Genomic DNA, 20,853 nt, shown 5'->3' with positions numbered 1-20,853 from the left:
GAGCACAATACACAGGCCAATTCACCCAGCTAATGCTAGTAATGTTTTACTTGAAAATTAGATTTCATGCTAAACAACTATACAATAAAGTTATTAATGTTCACACAGTAAATTCTAATTTAATAAACCAGTATATACTCGATTAATTTGATAGTTTTAGTAAGCTTTAAAATAAAAACCATAAACAAACAGGCCATGAGAGTCCTTGACACTTTTGCCTTTGGCCGTAGCAAGCACAGGAAAACAACAACAAAAAAACGCGTTTTCCACCGGCCACAGTGACTAGACTTTCAATTATTACACGAATTTTTACAAATATTAATATTTTTAATTTCACCACACACTGCATTTAAAAATTAAATCGTTTTTTTTTTACAAATATAAGCGTTTTTAATTTAATCACACTGCACTACATTTAAATATGAAACCGATTTTTAACAAATATAAGCATTTTTATTTTCACCACACATTGCACTTCACTATTATGTAAAATTGTTAGATAAATAAACTCTTTTGACATCGCCAGACACTGCGCTTCACTGTTATAAGAAATTTTTACCGAAATAAACGCTTTTGAAAGCACTTTGCACCTAACTTGGATACTCTACCGTATTTTACGAGATTTTTCACTTATTATTGGAGAAAAATGCGAATCGCGGTGCAATAATGAGGAGATCATAGCGACGAGAGTGGAGTCGCGCGCGAAAAAAGTGAAAATTCGGGGCCACTCCTGACTCGCGGACGCGTAACGATTTCGAAAAACCGTCGCGACGTCCGCGCCGCAGGGTTGCCAGCTCCGCCATTTTGATTATGCTACGCTGTACAGTGATGCCAGAAACAAGCTTTTACCAACGAAAATGAAGTTAACTGCTGCTGACTAGCGGTTAACTTCATTTTCGTTGGTAAAAGCTTGTTTCTGGCATCACTGTACAGCGTAGCATAATCAAAATGGCGGAGCTGGCAACCCTGCGGCGCGGACGTCGCGACGGTTTTTCGAAATCGTTACGCGTCCGCGAGTCAGGAGTGGCCCCGAATTTTCACTTTTTTCGCGCGCGACTCCACTCTCGTCGCTATGATCTCCTCATTATTGCACCGCGATTCGCATTTTTCTCCAATAATAAGTGAAAAATCTCGTAAAATACGGTAGAGTATCCAAGTTAGGTGCAAAGTGCTTTCAAAAGCATTTATTTCGGTAAAAATTTCTTATAACAGTGAAGCGCAGTGTCTGGCGATGTCAAAAGAGTTTATTTACCTAACAATTTTACATAATAGTGAAGTGCAATGTGTGGTGAAAATAAAAATGCTTATATTTGTTAAAAATCGGTTTCATATTTAAATGTAGTGTCTAGTGCAATTAAATACGTTTATACTCTTTTCGTGTATATTATTTAATTTGTTTTTTAATAAAATCAACTGCAAAATATATTTCCCTTTTTTATTTTTATTATTTTCAATCTGTCTACAACAATTAATTCTTACAATTAAATCTTTACAAATACTGCAGAAACCCTTAATAGATACAAAAAAAGGCAAAAGTTATTTTATTTTAAATAATTTTGATTTACGGAAATGAAGTTGAAATGAAAAATAAAACATTACGTAATTTTCTTTTTATCAAAGAATATAGATAATTTTGTTTGCGGAAATTACAGATTATCTCGGTAGTAGATAAATCCTTGAGTTATAAGTTTTCATTTGTCGGAAATAAAGTGGCAGTCAGCGTTGAGTTAAAGTCGTTGGTTGTGTGTTGGTGGTATCCTATGAGTGAGAGAGCCTAGTTCGGTTGACAATTTTTCCTGCATCTCGGAATAGAAACGGCACTCCCACTCCCCTGTAGTCCATTTAACTAGCTCGCCATTTGATTCCTTTTCCTGGAAAATCATTAATAACATTTCTAATTCCCAGTCACCTCAAAAACTCTCTCAAACTTCTAAAAATCTACACAAATAATATTTTTAATTATTATTCAAACGCTGAACAGCTATTATTCATTACAACAATCAACAAAATTTATTGATATAACGAATAATTTATTATATATGTATAATAAATTATTCATTAATAAATTTGTTGAGATTATTATAATGAAAAATTGCTCATCGCTTGAAGAGTGTTTCAGAAATTATTTTAAGTACCGAAAAAAATGTCGAATTCAAGAAATTTTTAGTTGATTCAAGAATTTTTCATTACGAATAGTTTCAATTAAAAACAGTGTTCAGACAAATTGTATAGTCTTGAATGAATAGTATGCACAATCAATTAATTCAATCATCCGCAATTTAAATCAACACTTTTCATATTAGAACAATTAATTTCTATTAAATTTCATCAGCCATGTATATTCAACAATATTTTTATCACTGTTTGTATATTTCTTTTGTAAATTCAATAGAGATTTGTCAAAGTGAGAAAATCGCATAGTTTTCTTAATGTGAGAAAACAAAATTGATTTATATATTTTCTCATTTTATGAGATCTTTATTGCGATTGTCAAGTCAACAGTGCGTGAAAAGGGGGACTTTGTGATGATTCCGAATGACGAGATATCGCTTTCGTTGTTTTATTTTATTTTCAGATGCTACTCGTGTCTTTTGGCACGTGCGATTGATGATTTTGAGCCAAGTCACGCTACGTCACACCATGCCATGCCACGCCATGCTTTGTCAGGCACAATTATACCGTTTAACCTCTAGCATCAATCCCCCCCTCTCTTTTTCCATTAAAACCTTCAAGCAAAACATCAAGTCTAAAATATAATTTTTGTAATAATACGACGTAGCACGTGTCTCTCTCTCTAAATTTCTCTCCAATTCTTGAACATCGATTTTTCATTGGAATTTGCATTTTTCCATTCAACTTTATTTACAGAACGGATTGATAAAGAATTTTTGTTTAGCGTGCGTAAAGAGACTCTGTTGCAGTACACGATGTGCCTTATTATTGATGAGTTGCCCACTGAACGTTTGTCACGGTGCAAATTAATGAGAACCAAGTGTCACTATTCGTTTTCATTCGATAGCTGTCTAGTTCGTTGTGCTATCTCCGTTGAATAGGGCTTCAATTGAACAGTCTGTTTATCTTTTTTAACACCAATTAATCGCCTCGACCGTGATGTTGTTGTTCCTCTTTAGTATGGAACATGACAGAGAAACTATTTTTTTTTGCCATAATATAAACAAATCGTTTGTTATGAACAGATTAATTTACTGTTCAGTTTCAAAATTTCTAATTTGATTCTTTATGATTAATTGATGTTTTGTATAATTTTAAAGAGTTGGTCAAAATTTTTAAAAATCTGAAATACAAATAGAAGTTGACGTATTTATTTTTTGCAATATTTATTGAAGATATCAACTTTTTGCACACAAGTTTATATTAAAAGATCTTACTATTTACTTTCATAAAGGTCTTATGCTAAATTTGTTGGTATCTTTAATAATTGCAGAGATAAATATAAACGTTTTGTTAAACGTGTGTATAGTTATGAGAGTGTTAATTGGTGGGAGTTAATCTGCCACACTTAATGAAGATCTAAAGAGGCCCTCAATAGATATATTGCAGTGTTTAGTTTTTCTTTTTTGTCTTAAGAAGGTTTCATCAAACGTACAACCCCATTGTTTTTCGTCCATTTATCATCCTACTGAAATCACATCTTTATCTCCCCTTTCCCACAGGACACACTACATTCCTTTACTTCTCTCCTAGTAGTTGTCTCGTTTACTTCGCTTCTGTTACAGAAACACATTTTTATCTTTCACTCATCGTATTATCTCCCCTATTTTCTCTAGTATATTTTATTTTATTTTTTTATTCTCCATCTTATTTTCAAAAAACAAAAATCTTGCCCTTACGTGATTTGGTACGAAATGTATATATAACCGAATAATTATATTGAAACTGCAAGCAACGATCACAGTTGATTAATTGATTTATAATTAGATAAAAAACCAAGTAATAATTTGCCTCTTAAGAGGTGTGTCTGATAGTAACAAATCGTCTCGTTTTGTTTGGTTAATGAATAAGAGTGGGTTGATGAGGTCATTTTCGCAGTTTTTCCTTCGTCCACGCCACAAGACTCTTTCAGCAAATAACTTTGATCTCGAAGGAATTCCACCTGAAAACACTACTCTATTTCCATAAGCTCTCCCTACCCCCACCATCGTTCGAGTTGACCTGATTTCTCGAACGCTCCTTCTCTTTGCTCTCAATCGCCAATATCCAAACAAGTTTATTGTTATTTCAAAAAATGTCCAAGCCTTTAAGTAAAAATAAAAGAAAAAATAAAACCACGTTGTAAAATGAATTATTAAACCTAAACTTTGTTGTACGTGTGTTTGGTGATATTTTTTAAAATGGTTAATTTTAAAAGAAAATTGAGTTCAGGAATAATTAAAACTTTGTTACATCGTTGGTATTTCCACTGGTATATCGGTAGTGGAACAACGTAGCTGTTGAAAGAAGAGCCATCGAACGAGTTTTCTCAAGTTGTGGAGTCTTTATTTAAGCTACTATTGGTTATCAATAACCTATTATAATTTCATAAATAAAACGTCGTTCCACAGCATCGTCATTATTATTATTATTATTCACGTGTACTCCTCGTCTATAACCTGCATTAACGCACGCAAGACTTATATTCTTATTTGCAAACAGCAATTAAGTTTTATTACAGTGGAATATGTTTAACAGCTATCGATTAGATGATAAGAATTACTATTTTTAATCGTTAGTGCCTAAATGGATTTACTTTGTTGTAATATTGATTAAATTAAAGATGAGAGTAGAGATACCCTGAAGATAAGATAAAAGATGCATTATAGCTGAAATGCTTTATTTGATAAGGAATATTAATTACAGGATTGTCGGATGATCTCACGCTTGTTAGAATATAATTTTTATAGCATGGGTAAACGTCAAGGAGCATTTTATTAAAATTATAATACGTTTCCTTATTATATAAGATTATTTATTTTTAATCCAGTGGAGAGATTGCTCACTACTATGAAGAATGATATTATATCGTGCAGATAATTTTTAGTTTTGCTTGGTTTTTTACTATTACAAGTTTTGCATCGTTGTAGATTCTCTTTAATTAATTATAATTTACCACGATAGATTGTAAAAATATTTGATTTGACAAGGAATATTAATTAAGAGATTTTCTGCTGATCCAACATTCGTTACAATATTATATCTATGTGTAGTGTATGTAAACATGAAAAAGAATTTTGTTAAAATTAAATTAAAAAGAAACAATACATGGTTTATTATGATTAATTATTTTTAACGAAGTGCAGAGATTGATGATTGTCACGATAAATAGTAGTATATATCGTGTAGATAATTGTTAGGTATATCAGCTTTTTGCTATTGTAAGCTTTATACGTTTTCGCCGATCCCCTTTAATGAATGTAGTTTACCACGATGGACTATACATGATCGATTGGCTTGCAGCAGTATAGACTTAAGATTATATTTTTTTTTCTTCTTCCTCTTTTTAATTAGCTATATACATATATGTATACAACAATAATACTTATATATTTCTTGCACGTACATTTTGTATGCAGAATGAGTTAACACTAACATCTTTCTGAGAAAAATTACATCTTATTACATTCGTTTTCTTAAGAATCCATACTTGCATAACAATAATATAATTGTGTACCTACTGACTATTTTACTACTACTAGCACCCAATGGTAAACCACACAGAGGAATTTTAAAAGCAACAAACAAAGTCTTACACGTATAGTTAAACTTTGTTTTTCTCTGAACACTTAAATCTAGCTCGTAGATGTTTTTTTATTATAATTTTCCTCGCGTTACAATTTTCCCTTTTCCACTCAATTTTCTCGTGTATTTTTACTCCTACTACAAAAATAACTGCTCGCTCGGTAGGGATGAAAAGGTGGAAGAGAGACTTTTAAATCTATAATACCTGTGATATTTTATTGTGCTATGGAATTTTGTAAACAAATAACTGTTTTAATTAAAATTTATTATCTTTTTTCCAGTTTGGTGGACGATCGGTGCGTGGTATGTCCAGAAGCTGGAGACTTGACGAATCCACCAAAAAAGTTTCGAGGTATTTGTTAGAAAGATTGAAAATTACTTTAAATCGTAGAGTAATTAATCGATTCTTGATTATTTCTTTTCAGACTGTTTGTTCAAAATCTGTCCTATGAATCGTTACTCCGCTCAAAAACAATTTTGGAAAGCAGCGAAGCAAAGTGCCAATTCCAGTACAGATGCTGTATTGCTCAAAAGACTACACGTAAGTTGGATTGCTTTTACTTCTACTATTAGCTTCTCCATCTGTGAGCTACTGCAAGAATACAAATTTCGTTCGAGCTAACACCGTCTCAACGACAGCCACAACAAAAACTATATAGAGAAACTCCGTAGCTAATTTTAGCTTCAGCGTAATCAGTTAAGGCTGCAGCAGAAACACCAAAGAAATAAAATTGAAAAATCAATAGTATTTTGAAAAATAAAATCTCTTTTTTATGAATTCCTCTGTAAAAAATTTTGATGTCGATGAGGGACTTTAAAAATAGTTCTTTATCGCAATAAAATGACAAGTGTGAAATTAGTACCCCAAATTTTAGAAATGGAATAAAACCAAAGAGTTCTAGTAGCACCCGGACAAGTTCTACATTTCCTTGCTATGTTTTAAAAAAGTTCTGCAGATTGAACTCGAAAAGCTATAAAAAGATGATTTGGGGTGTCAACTTCACTTTTTCTAATATTCAAACGCTTTTATCCTTTAAACTAAAGGTTCTATCAATAAAAACTAATAGACATAGTTATAGAACTCTTTAGGGTGCCATAGGAACTCTTGTTAAAAATCGAAAATTAACGAACAATTTTTTTTTAATTTTTGTGATTTTATCTTATTTATCGTGAGTTTCTAAATAGATTTTAAATTTACCCATTTTTTACAGCATGCAGCGGAGATTGAGAAGAAACAAAATGAGACTGAAAATAAAAAACTACTGGGCAGCGTGGTTTCGTATGGAAATGTTGTACAGGTAGAGCTTTAATTTTTTATTATAAAGATTATCTCTTAGAGATTTTTATTTTAAATGCTTTAACAAGGTAATGCAATTAATAATAATAATAATAATAATAACAATGAAGTGATATGGTAAATTAATGAAAAGCTAAAATATTACGTAGAAAACTAATTATACAATAAGACAATACTTTTCAGCTTAAAAAGCTTGTCTAAAAATAAAAGTGAGTTTAGATGTCTATCATCTTAGAATCTAATACTATACAGTAGTTTGTTTTAAAGCATTTGTTCTACGTATAAAGTATGCACAGTGTCTAACTATCCTATTTATGAATGTTTCTAGCTGCTGCATTTAAAATCCAATAAATTCTTAACGGTGAACAAGCGGCTGCCAGCTTTATTGGAAAAGAACGCGATGAGGGTATACTTGGATGCGAATGGGAACGAGGGGTCCTGGATGTACATAATGCCATTTTATAAATTACGAAGCGACGGAGATAGCGTTGTCGTTGGGGACAAAGTAATTTTGGAGCCTGTGAACGCTGGCAGGCAAGGATTACACGTTGCGGCCAATTATGAATTAAGCGACAACCCTGGATGTAAGGAGGTCAACGTTGTAAATTCATCTACCTCTTGGAAAGTCACACTTTTCATGGAGCACCGAGAAAATCAAGAAGAAATCTTAAAAGGTGGTGACGTAGTCAGACTATTCCATGCTGAACAAGAGAAATTTTTAACAATGGACGAGTACAAGAAAAAACAACACGTTTTCCTTAGAACAACTGGAAGAACCAGTGCTACAGCAGCTACTAGTAGCAAAGCTCTTTGGGAGGTTGAGGTAAAGATTATTGATTTCTTTTTTATATATGCTTATACTACGTAAGGTTTTAATGTAGTGAATGTTATTATATTTGAAAAAACATTCAAGAATCAGAAATGTTGTTTACCTCGTTATAGGTTGTACAACACGATCCATGTAGAGGTGGAGCTGGTCATTGGAACTCACTTTTCAGATTTAAGCATTTAGCAACTGGTCAATATCTGGCTGCAGAGATTGATACGGATGAACCACCGGAAAGTGGAAAAGGCAAGTTTTAAGGCAAAATAATTTGCATATTGTTTATGACAAGCTACAAATTAAATGATTATCGAGCGCTTGTTAGAAGTAACATTTCTATAGAGCGCTTATTAAGATGATCCAAGGTGAGTAGCTATTGAGATCTCTGTATAGATCATTTGATATTTAATTATAAGTTAGGAGAGTAGATAATTTGTATGATCATATATAGGTATGATTTAATTAATAGGAATAAATTATTGTTTAGATCTCCAAGGACCCATGTACAGATTGGTCTCGGTACCGCACAGTAATGAGATTAGCTCTTTATTTGAACTGGATCCAACCACACTGACGAGAGGCGACAGCTTAGTTCCACAGTCCTCGTTTGTCAGATTGCACCATATTTGCACTAATACGTGGGTTCATTCGACAAGCGTGCCAATCGATAAGGACGATGAGAAGCCTGTAATGTCAAAGGTATAGCTGATAGAGATTTAACAATGATAATAAAGCCAAATTGCAAATTAATCGGATATTAGACAAATCTAATTATTTTCTCTGTTTTGAAGTATCAATAATTCGTATTTAATGTCAACATGCTATAATTAATAATACAGTATTACAATTATTACTTTTGTAAAGGTTGGATGTGCCATTAACAAAGAAGATAAGGAAGCTTTTGCCTTGAGATCTGTCTCTCCTGTGGAAGTTCGCGACTTGGATTTCGCTAACGATGCGTGCAAAGTTTTAGCATCGATTAGCGGTAAATTGGAAAAAGGGACCATATCACACAATGAACGTAGAGCAGTGACCAGTTTACTGCAAGATATAGTGTACTTTATAGCCGGCTTGGAAAATGAGCAGAACAAATCTGAGGCATTAGAACTAGTGGTCATAAATGCAGTTAGAGATCGTCAGAAATTACTGCGTGAACAATATATTTTGGGCCAGCTATTTAAGATATTACAGGTATATGATAATTGAAATTTTAGTATTTAAAATAACAAAGTTTATTTTTGAATAGATGACGAATATTTTTATATTAATATCTGTACAGGCACCATTTTTGGAATCAGCTGAAGGTGAAGGACCGTTTCTTAGAATAGAAGAACTCAATGATCCTAGACACGCACCTTACAAATATATGTTTCGTTTATGCTACCGAATACTCAGATTGTCTCAGCAAGATTATAGAAAAAATCAGGAATATATCGCTAAGCACTTTGCTTTTATGCAAAAGCAAATCGGTTATGACATTCTTGCGGAAGATACGATTACTGCACTCCTGCACAATAACAGGAAATTGTTGGAAAAACATATCACAGCAGCAGAAATCGAAACATTCGTTGGACTAGTAAGAAAGAATATGTACAATTGGGAATCAAGATTTCTTGACTACTTGTCAGACTTATGTATCTCAAATAAAAAAGCGATTGCTGTAACTCAAGAATTAATTTGTAAAAGCGTACTTAGTGAGAAGAATAAGGACATACTATTAGAAACTAGGTAAAAATTGAAAAAATATTTTGTTTTATTATTGCTTTATTTATCAAGGGTAGCAGCTTCAATTGATATTTGGTTTCTTTCAGAATGATGAACACTCAAGTAGAAGTGGAGGAAGTCGATGAAAAGCAAGAAAATGAAGAAGAGCCCAGGATTACTGTAATAGAAGAGCCTGAAGTATTCCTCTTCTGGGACAACGGAATGGCAAGTTTACAATATAATAGTATACACAGTGAATATAATATTAATTAATTAATAACTTTCTCTACAATTTATTTAGAAATCAATGTCTTTGAATGAACTTTCAAGGGAAGCGAAAATGGGCAACGTTACGGACATAGCAATATTAGATTATTATAGGCATCAATTGAATCTATTTAGCAATATGTGTCTTAATCGTCAATATTTAGCATTAAACAATTTATCTCCTCACTTGGATATTGATCTGATACTCAAGTAAGCAATATCCAAAATGAATTTTAACCCTTAAAATAAATATTTTCAAGTAATATTTATTTAATCTTTCTTCAGATGCATGGAAGACGAAACTGTGCCGTATGAACTGCGTGCTTCATTTTGTAGACTTATGTTACATCTTCATGTAGACCGTGATCCACAAGAGCAAGTGACTCCTGTTAAATATGCACGCCTTTGGTCAGAAATACCCTCTAAAATGAGTATCAATGAGTAAGGAAGTCGTACCCATTATGAAAAATATTGTTTTTTTTTTTATTTTCCATGACAACCTTAAAGAGCGTATTCCACTTTCCAGTTATGATACAAACAAAACACCTGACCAAAATAAAGAAGCCGTTCGTGCGAAATTTAGTTCAACTATTATGTTTGTCGAAGACTATTTGTGCAATGTTGTTGCAAAAATGTGGTTGTTTGCTGATCAAGAACAAAATAAATTAACGTTTGAAGTAAGATCATTACATTCTTTTGTAAAGTAGAAAATGTAATAGCATAAGTAACTACGTCTTTATTTCAGGTGGTAAAATTAGCACGCGATTTAATTTATTTTGGATTCTACAGCTTCAGCGATTTATTAAGATTAACAAAAACACTATTAAGCATATTGGATTGTGTTTCCGATAATGATCTTCCCGACGGAAAAATTCCAACCGGCGATATTGATTGTAAGTGTGTTTTATTTCCTTTTTATTTTATTTTTCAGTACTTGAAATTTCTCCCCAATGGTAAATCTTTCGATTTATTAGTTAATTTATGCTATATCTGAAAACCTAATTAAGTAAAGTTAGTTGAATAAAATAAATTGTTGTTAATATCAACATTTTTGGTAGCTGAGTCCGTGGATGTAGAAGATACAGGTAAAATAAGTGTAGTAAAGGTAGAAAAGTCAGTGGCACAAGTGGGAACTATGCCAAGCATGTTGCAAGCACTAGTAACACGCTTTTTCCTAAGATTAGAATAAAAGCACATGGATATAAATGCAATATATTTTAATTAGAAGAATGTGTGATTATAGTATTATCAGTGTAACATGTAGAGAGCAAAAGGTTTAAGTTTAGTGCAAAGAAATATCGCAGAATAAAGCAAACCGTAATTTCAACAATAGGACGCATGTCTAGCAAGATAATGCAATTTTTAAATTGATTTGCTGCTTTGACGATTATAATTTCACTGCTGTGATAAAATATAAGATAAAATTATAATAATAACATCGTTAACGTTACTTATTCAGCATTTTCTTACCTATTGGACTAATTGAGTGTTTTCTTTTACTTAGCCGAGGGTGGAGTTCTGAGATGCATAGGCGACATGGGAGCTGTGATGACTAGTCTAACTTTGGGTCCTGCTGGTCAAGTTATAGCTGGCGGTTCTTCTCCAAGACCAAAGCCATCTATGAAAAAGGAATATCCTTTGGTCATGGATACGAAGCTAAAAATTATCGAAATCTTACAATTCATTCTGGACGTTCGATTGGATTATAGAATCTCTTGCTTACTCAGCATTTTCAAACAGGAATTTGACGAAACTGAGAAAGCTTCGGGAGACTTGAATCTCGGACAAAAGGGTATCGATTTAGAATCAATTGGTACGCAAGCTGAAGGTATATTTGGTAGCAGGTGTGTACATGTGATATTATTACCAAATTATAGTTAATGTTAGATACGTAATAAATATAAAATAAAACATTCTAATCGATTGTAGCGAGGAGTGCATTGCATTAGATCTGGATGGACAAGGTGGAAGAACCTTTTTACGTGTTTTGCTGCATTTGGCAATGCACGATTATCCCCCCTTAGTATCTGGAGCATTGCATCTTTTATTCAGGCATTTTAGTCAACGACAGGAAGTGTTACAAGCTTTTAAGCAGGTAAATAATGTTTAGCGCAGGGTGTTATCCATTAATGTCTAAGGTAATATTAATTTTACCTGTTATTTACATTTATTTAGGTTCAACTGTTAGTCTCGGATAGCGACGTAGAATCGTATAAGCAAATTAAAGCTGACCTGGATGTTTTGCGTCAGTCAGTAGAAAAATCAGAGCTTTGGGTTTACAAATCTAAAGCAGCAGAAGAGCACGCGAATAAGAAAAAAGGCAAAGACGAAGAGGAAGAGGGTGTGACACCAAGAAAAACACCCCCACAATTGTCAGCGACGGATAAACGAGGTATTTTGAAAAATAATTATAGTTTGTAGTATTTGGACGTTGAATGCTTAAGATTAAAAAATGCTTAACAGGGTCAGCAATCGATCTGGATATTGGCCCACCGTTGCACTCCGATCAAGCTGAAGAGTATAGAAAAATTCAACAAATTTTAATCAGAATGAATAAACTTTGCATACAACCCATTGGAGGAGGACAAATAAAGCCACGAAAACACGAGCAAAGACTATTAAGAAATGTTGGAGTACACACGGTAGTTTTGGATCTACTGCAAGTTCCATTCGATGCCAAAGAAGATATTCGAATGAACGAATTAATGCGTTTGGCTCACGACTTTCTGCAAAATTTCTGCTTAGGAAATCAGCAGAATCAGGTTCTACTTCACAAACAATTAGATCTATTCTTGAATCCCGGTATACGAGAAGCGCAAACAGTATGTAGTATTTTTCAAGATAACTCAACGCTTTGCAATGAAGTGAGCGCCAAGGTTATACAACACTTTGTACATTGCATAGAGACGCATGGCAAGCATGTGCAGTATTTGAAGTTTCTTCAAACCATAGTGAAGGCAGAAAATCAATTTATTCGAAAATGTCAAGAGATGGTTATGCAAGAGGTAAATAAGTCTTTGCACTGGTCTCGTACCTTTGTACCGTCTGTAAAACTTTGTTTATTTTTAGTTGGTTCAAGCAGGAGAGGATGTCTTGGTATTTTACAACGATAGAGCATCGTTCAATCACTTTGTTGAAATGATGCGATCCGAGAGGCATCGAATGGACGAAAGTAGCCCATTAAAGTAAATGCAGAATAATCTGATAAAATGAATTCTGATTAGTCAATTTAAAGCTGGCTCTTATTTTAATGCTGATCACAATTTTAGGTATCACGTGGAGCTAGTTAAATTATTGGCTTGTTGCACTATGGGTAAAAATGTAAATACAGAAATCAAGTGTCACAGCCTTTTACCTCTAGATGATATTGTTGCGATGGTTTCACATCCAGATTGTATACCAGAGGTGAATAAAAAAAAATTCTCTTTTGGATTTAACTGGTATTTGTATTAATTTGATTCAAAATTTAGGTAAAAGAGGCATACATAAATTTCTTGAATCACTGTTACATCGATACAGAGGTGGAAATGAAAGAAATCTACACGTCAAATCATATGTGGTCCTTATTTGACAAATCTTTCATAGTCGATATGGGTTTGATAGCAACATCAACGCATGACAGGCAGCACGCGGATACTGTTTTAGAAAATTACGTGACCAGCTGCTTAATGAATATAATCACAACATTCTTTAGCAGCCCATTTTCAGATCAAAGTACTACAGTCCAGGTACATCTTATTAAATTCTTAACTCTTTGGGAAAAATGATCATTATTACTTTCTTTTCCTGCTGAACACTCATAATTTCTTTGTTAAAAAATATTTATGTAACAATGGTCTCTGGACTTACTCGGATGAAAAAACGCAATTGAAAACACGATTATTCAATATTCATAAATCTATGTTGTGTTATGCTGCTATTGCACTTTACGCTTTTTAAGAATGATGATGGCAATATTATTATGGAGGAATTCAAAATTATTCGCCTAACTTGAATGCATAATTAACTCTCTTTTCTTTTCATAATAAAAGATATCTATGGAGCCAAATATAATATCTTTAGTGTAGTTGCTTTTCTCATATGACGCACGTATTAAATAACGAAGGTGATAGTAGATGCAGGAAATGTAGTCTTTTTAAAATTGGAATACGAATCAAAAGCAAGCCATGAAATAATCGCGGTTAAAGTTAACAGATTTCGTAGTCTTTATTTTTCATTCACTTAATTCTCCAAATGAATAAAATTGCAAGGCAGAGACCAACTGTCATAATTGTACTTACGCAAAGTGCATAATAAATACGTTATAATCAGCGCTTAATACTAATATCTTGAAAACGCCATTACTAAAAATAAATATTTATTGTTTCTTAACAACAAACTGAAGTGTGACATTATAGAGGTAATTTATAAACGCAAAGTGGACTAATAATTTTAATGCTTTGAGCAAACAGTTGATTTGCCTATATTATTGTAAATAGCACATTTAGCGTGGCTAGTGATGTGATCTCATTAGCTGCAGCGTGGATCACCTGGTAATAGATCAATCTTGATTGACTAGTTATTAATCATTAATCGAGTAATCTAGATTAGGATAGAGTAGAAAGAGAGAGGAGAGAGAGAGAGAGAGAGAGAGAGAGAGAGAGAGAGAGAGAGAGAGAGAGAGAGAGAGAGAGAGAGCACTGTTGCAATAAAATTATAGTGAGCAGAATTGATTAAATTTCAACAGTAACGATATTTAATGATATAAATAAGATGTACAAAGTAATATTGATTCTGCTTTCATTTATGTTAAAAATCAGGCTTATCTAAATATCTATCACCAATATTAATGAAAATCTTTACTTCTGCAAAATAGATATTGATTTAGATGAGCTTACTAAAAATGATCTTAAAACATGCATTTATGTAGAAGAGATGAACTAAGAGAAAAATTTTATTATTTTTTCAATCGGAAGCAGAGCAAGCGCAATTAGAAAACAATTAGCTAGATAATGAGTTTTCTTGCTTTGCATGACAATTAAGTTGATTAAATCTTTTTTTAAACCAAGTACATATCATTTAAAGATATGAAATTAGTTAAATATTTAATTTGTACCTATTTTTGTTTAATTTCCTATACTTTTACATTGTTTCCAGTGATTTCCAACACTGATTATTTCAATAGATTTTTGTTTTGTCTATAATTTTGTTGAACATTTTTACTTATTTTTTGATAAATCTATTTTTTGATGTGTGCTTGGTCACTGCCGATTGCATCAGTGGCATGTTCTGTGTTTTTGGCATGCAACATCTGACCTTTGATTCAACGACGTTCGTTTACTGGGTCTGGGTGCTGATTCTATATGGTGGTGGGTTGGTTTACTAATAGAAACATCTGCACGAGGCTAGACTATATTGGAGCATCAAGGATGGTGACCGGAATATTGACGATAATCTTGCTGTCGATGTGAGTATAACTGATAGGGATGCTCTCTTAGCTTCGAGGACCCTCAAGCGCTTCAGCGGACTCTAGGTCCCAATATTTCAAGTCGCAAAATAGAGTTTTTAGTGTTCTTATTTTGCACAAAGCAATACACACGCACCTACTTTTAATTTATTTTATTTTTTTTTTACATCTCTTTCTTCCATTCGTAATCAGGCACACATACTCCACTGCTCTCAGGTGGCTCAACTTGTTTTTCTTGCGGCAGAATCTAGTCTCTTATTAATAATTTTAAACTCAAGCATGAGAATCTAGACTTCGACTAATTATATGTAATTGTGGTATACAAAAAGCAAAATTGAATCATTTGAACATTCGTGTTTCTGTAAATTCATGCCTTGTTTTTGGCTATTTATTATTTATCCGACTATAAATCGACAAAAGAATAATTTTGTGTTATTAAACCTTTTATGTTCTATGTCTTTTTTTTTTTAAATAATTTCTGTACTAATATGTAGCACAGTTTAACATATAAATACACCCTTAATTTTTTCTTTATTTATTTACAGAAATTACGACTAAGTTCACTAATTACTTATCGGTTTAAAATTTATTTTAATACTGGGTACATTTATAAATAAGAGGTTTTAATATGGTGAATACTAATATGAATAAAACTAAAGAAGCTTAAGATTTTAATTGAATAATCAATCAGTCTTAGTTATTTTTATATATCGAATCTAGTCGTTCAGTTTAAAATCTTAAGTTTTTTTAAAGTGTTCAAATAGCATATTTTAAAATTAACTATAAATTTTTCTCGTAAACGATGGATGAAGAAGTGATTTGAAATGAATAGGGCACATAAGTCCATAAAAGCTAAGATTTTACAAGTTACAAGAAGTAGAATTAATAACTACCTCGTGTAAAAGAATAAAAAATAACATAATATTTCTTTCTATCACAAAATAGACACGGCAACCAATTTTTGTTGAATTACTTCATGCGGCGTTCAAAGTTTCTCAATGCGCCTGGCTGAATGCTGGACAAAGGTTTAATGTGGAGAACTGCATACGGACTTTGTCAGATGTGGGTAAGTAGTCAGGAGCTGTAAATTATACTCGTTAAATAGCTCTGTATTTTTAATGATATATTTTTTAATAAATAATAATAATAATAAATTAAAATAACATCAATATTTATTCCAGCCAAAGGAAGAGGAATAGCTATACCCATAGACCTTGAAACTCAAGTGGCAACTATGTTCAATAAAGCAGCAATGCTCAGCAGACAAACCAGTAAATGGCTTCAAGCTGCAAAACAGCCGAAGATTGAACGAAGTCAAAGTCAGGTAGATTTTCTTATTTACAATAAAATAGAATACATAAGAATCATTGTATTACAAATCATCTCATTTTTTATCAGTTAATGCGATTGGATCGGAGTATCATTGAAGGATTGCAAGACATCGTATCATTATTGGAAGAACAATTAAAGCCTCTGGTACAATCCGAGCTATCATTGCTCGTAGATATTTTGTATCGTCCCGAATTACTGTTCCCAGCTGCTACTGATGCTCGAAAGAAATGTGAAAATGGTGGCTTTATTAGAAGGTAATTCAACGCCTCTATCGAGTCTTCAACTTCAGGATGTATTTCGGAGGGCGTCGCGGCATACAAATACTACTTAGATTAGTTTGGTAGCAATTGCAGCCATTTAACTAGTTGAATGTTTCAGATTGATTAAACATACGGGAAAACTTCTCGAAGAAAAAGAAGAGAAGTTATGCGTGAAGATATTGCGGACGCTACGAGAAATGATGGCCATCGATCCAGAATATGGTGAAAAAGTAGGTGTTGTTCACTTTCTCCATGCATGACAGTCGAGTTATGAAATTCATTATTATACCTTGCGAGAGAATTTCTCATTGTCATTGCTAAAAAAGGGCAGTCAGTTTACCCTGACTATTTTATTTAAATATTATAGAGAAGTATAGATTTGTTTGTAAAGAAAGCAGTTAATGATCAAAAGCAAAAAAATATTATTTTTAATTGAATTGATAACTGAATGCCCAGAGATTTTCGCATCTATAGGCAATATACTCGCTTAATTTGTTACAACAATAAAACTACGAGATTAATGCACGATCAATGAAGATCCTCATAAACTAGAGCATAGTTACTATTGGGGTATTGGGGTATAAATTTATACGGGTGAGTAGCACTCGTAGAATAGATCTGTAGGTAAAGATGTTTTCATGCTGCGAAAGGAAATCAAGGATGTTTTGGAACAGGGAGATTCAGAAAGGAAGATCGAATCACGTGTCGGAACAGGTTCCATTGATACAGCTGACAATCGACATTTAACTCAGCAGCAGCGGGTAAAGATAACAAAAATAGATAGAGCAGACTATAATCCTTGGCACAATGTATATGTACAAAAAGTCTCGGTGTAGCTTTAAACATATTGGAGCACATTCACCGCATATTAAAACACTTTGCCAACTAATTATACTGAATCATTTTCACATGACTCTTGGAAGATAATGTATGGATATTTCTGCTGTGAGCGTGTTAATTAATCAAAATTAATATCTTAATTCCTTGCCAATTGTAGATATCTTACCGATATTTGAAAATTACTTACCTCTACTTTATATCTAACTTTAAAATTTATCAAATCATGTACATTGTGTAAGTACTTGTGCATGCGCTTATTCAGGTAACGTTATTATCATCTTTTTACATTAAATTCAGTAAATCAGATAACTGAAAATGGCTTAAATATGACTCATCATTCATAGTAGTGGATCTATTTCACTGTTTCACGGATATCTTTTAACTCTACATTTTTTCTTAAAATTTCTAATACAATTAGGTATAACCACAGCTCGAATATTTCCTAGATTTTTACTTTAATACTTGGTACAATATTTCTTTATGATATAAAATAATAGTTATTTAAGTTTCTAAATATATATTTTTTGTTTTTAGTAGAGCTATATATACAAAATGATATTTACTATTTTACTTGATAGCACATTTGCATTAAATTTTTTGAAATATTCAAATTTTATATTTTAATAATATAAATGCTTATATTTATTGATTTCTGTACGTATAAATAATCTCAAATTTATTTATCCTTAATCCAGGATGTGCAATTTTTTACAATTGGCATCCTCAACAAGTATTTGAAAAATAAATTCAACCAAGTGCGACCAAAATAGATTTACTTGTTCTTTTTTCACAGGGTGATGCACTTAGGAATAATCTTTTGACCCGTTATTTTGGAAAGACTTTCGTTCAAAAGCCAGAGAACGTTGAAATTGGCGTTCCTGTTACCAAAGCCGTGACGCACGGTCCAGGAGGTAAGCTAGATAAATTATTGTGCTGCAAAAATTAAAATATTGTAATAGAACTGTAAAAAACTAACAATTTTATTTATGCAATGTTACAGCTAAAATTTTGATTCGCGCCGGCAGAACTTTGCACGATGTACAAAGTCACTTGGATCGAGAAGGAGCCTCAGATTTAGTCGTCGAGCTCGTAATAAAAAGCGTCCACTCACCTAGCATTTTTGTCGAAGCAGTAGAGCTGGGCATCGCTTTACTAGAGGGTGGTAATCCAATAATCCAGAAAAGTGTCTTCAATAAATTGATGGGTGGTGATTTAAGTCAATCTTTCTTCAAGGTAAAACATGGGATAATTAATTAAATATATTATTACTGCACATAAATGTCGAGTAAAAATTGTTTTTTAATGCAATGAATCATTAAAGGTATTTTACGACAAAATGAAAGATTCGCAGCAGGAAATTAAATCAACTGTGACTGTAAATACATCAGATATAGCTGCAAAGGCCCACGAAGATAAAGAGCAGTGTAAAGAAATACAGAAGATATCAAGGAAGCGTAATTCAGGTATGAAAAGATGGTTGAAGTTAAATATTATTTAGCTATAGGATGGGTCTTTGAAATCTTACGTTTTTGTAGGAAAGCCAAACGGTATAGTAATTACTGATGAATTGCGAGAAGAGCTTAATCAAGCGGCTGCTTCGACCGTTCAAGCATATGCTAATGTTCGGAATCTTGCATCTGGTGAGGATAATGGAAATAACGCTGCTCTCGGTTATGCACTGGAAGATATGCTAGCAGAGAAATTGGAACGACACCGTAGTGGAAATTCTAGCAGCGATAGAGACGAAGCTCAGTTGAGCGCAAAAGTGTTGGTAATGCAACCAATTTTAAGATTTTTACAACTGCTTTGTGAAAATCACAATCGTGAATTACAGGTATTTTTTCATTACTAACTTAAAAGAATGAAAATTCATTAATGCCCACCTGCAACTAATCCAATTTTAAATATCTTTGTAGAATTTCTTACGAAATCAAAACAACAAAACAAATTTTAATTTAGTGTCAGAAACTCTCATGTTCTTGGATTGCATTTGTGGCTCCACTACCGGTGGATTAGGACTATTGGGTCTATATATAAATGAATATAACGTGGCTTTGATCAATCAGACATTAGAAACGTTAACGGAATATTGCCAAGGACCGTGTCACGATAATCAGAATTGCATTGCAACACATGAATCGAATGGCTTGGACATTATCACGGCTTTGATCTTAAATGATATCAATCCACTTGGAAAAACTAGAATGGATTTGGTTTTGGAACTGAAAAATAACGCGAGTAAATTGCTGTTAGCTATTATGGAGAGTAGGGGAGACAGTGAGAACGCTGAAAGAATTTTGTATAATATGAATCCGAAACAATTGGTAGACGTAGCTTGTAGAGCATTCCATCAGGAGTCGTTGGATGATAATGATGATGATGATTCGTCGGATGGTGATGAAGGAGTTTCCCCTAAAGAGGTTGGTCACAACATTTACATCCTATGCCATCAGCTTGCACAGCACAACAAAGAATTAGCAACAATGCTGAAACCATCTGAACAAAATAACACGGATCCTAAGATCAATAAAGCTTTGAAATATTACGCGACTCATACTGCTCAAATAGAAATTGTAAGGCACGATAGGACATTGGAACAAATAGTCTTTCCCATACCAGAGATCTGTGAGCTGATAACATTGGATACTAAGATTAGAGTTTTAAATACCACAGAACGGGACGACCAAGGTTCTAAGGTTTCCGATTTCTTTGAAAGAACTGAAGACATGTTTAACGAAATGAAATGGCAAAAGAAACTTAGAGGGCAGTCGATGTTGTTCTGGATGAGCAGCTATATGTCTCTTTGGAGCAATATTTTATTTAATTGTGCCGTTTTAATTAATCTTATTGTAGCATTTTTTTACCCATTTGTGGATAACGTACCCAGTAAGTTTTTAATATGTACGTGTCACTGCAAGATATGAATGGAATAATAAGCTTTTTGTGTTTATCAGAACTCAGCTCCCATTTGTCTGGTCTGATTTGGACAGTGATGCTTGCCTCGTCAGCAATTGTAATTACTTTACCAAGAGAATCTGGCATACGTACATTAGTAGCATCGACTATATTACGATTAATTTTTTCGGTAGGACCGGAACCAACACTATGGCTACTTGGTTTTTTGACGGTATAGAAATTGTAGACTATT

At 33.0% G+C, this 20,853-nt stretch overlaps 1 protein-coding gene and 1 long non-coding RNA gene across 2 annotated transcripts in view; one reads left to right on the top strand and one right to left on the bottom strand.

Moving 5' to 3' along the window:
• The window catches only part of Itpr (Inositol 1,4,5,-trisphosphate receptor), a 31,042-nt gene that overhangs the window by 7,426 nt on the left and 2,763 nt on the right, over positions 1-20,853 (top strand). The window contains 34 exon segments of the mRNA XM_066742071.1: positions 6,018-6,088; positions 6,162-6,277; positions 6,948-7,034; positions 7,362-7,856; positions 7,976-8,117; positions 8,344-8,555; positions 8,721-9,047; positions 9,136-9,584; positions 9,668-9,785; positions 9,862-10,037; positions 10,113-10,268; positions 10,354-10,504; positions 10,573-10,720; positions 10,886-10,912; positions 11,332-11,671; positions 11,757-11,922; positions 12,003-12,219; positions 12,291-12,832; positions 12,897-13,012; positions 13,097-13,232; positions 13,298-13,555; positions 14,212-14,226; positions 15,196-15,273; positions 16,219-16,339; positions 16,455-16,597; positions 16,672-16,859; positions 16,984-17,095; positions 17,516-17,626; positions 18,499-18,616; positions 18,706-18,938; positions 19,027-19,168; positions 19,241-19,539; positions 19,622-20,591; positions 20,660-20,832. Coding sequence (XP_066598168.1) covers positions 6,018-6,088; positions 6,162-6,277; positions 6,948-7,034; positions 7,362-7,856; positions 7,976-8,117; positions 8,344-8,555; positions 8,721-9,047; positions 9,136-9,584; positions 9,668-9,785; positions 9,862-10,037; positions 10,113-10,268; positions 10,354-10,504; positions 10,573-10,720; positions 10,886-10,912; positions 11,332-11,671; positions 11,757-11,922; positions 12,003-12,219; positions 12,291-12,832; positions 12,897-13,012; positions 13,097-13,232; positions 13,298-13,555; positions 14,212-14,226; positions 15,196-15,273; positions 16,219-16,339; positions 16,455-16,597; positions 16,672-16,859; positions 16,984-17,095; positions 17,516-17,626; positions 18,499-18,616; positions 18,706-18,938; positions 19,027-19,168; positions 19,241-19,539; positions 19,622-20,591; positions 20,660-20,832 — 7,153 coding nt within the window.
• LOC136782568 (uncharacterized) lies at positions 1,529-12,534 on the bottom strand. The gene is made up of 3 exons (XR_010824133.1): positions 12,469-12,534; positions 11,298-11,445; positions 1,529-1,871 (listed from the first exon to the last, which is right to left on the bottom strand). It is a non-coding gene; the product is annotated as an uncharacterized lncRNA (long non-coding RNA).

This window comes from Prorops nasuta, unplaced genomic scaffold (assembly GCF_024137725.1).
Source record: "Prorops nasuta isolate Cenicafe-Biocafe unplaced genomic scaffold, Cenicafe_Pnas_1.2 PNAS00027, whole genome shotgun sequence".
Classification (NCBI taxonomy): domain Eukaryota; kingdom Metazoa; phylum Arthropoda; class Insecta; order Hymenoptera; family Bethylidae; genus Prorops; species Prorops nasuta.
Note: the sequence above shows the minus strand (reverse complement) of the source record. Positions and strands in the feature narration are given on the sequence as shown.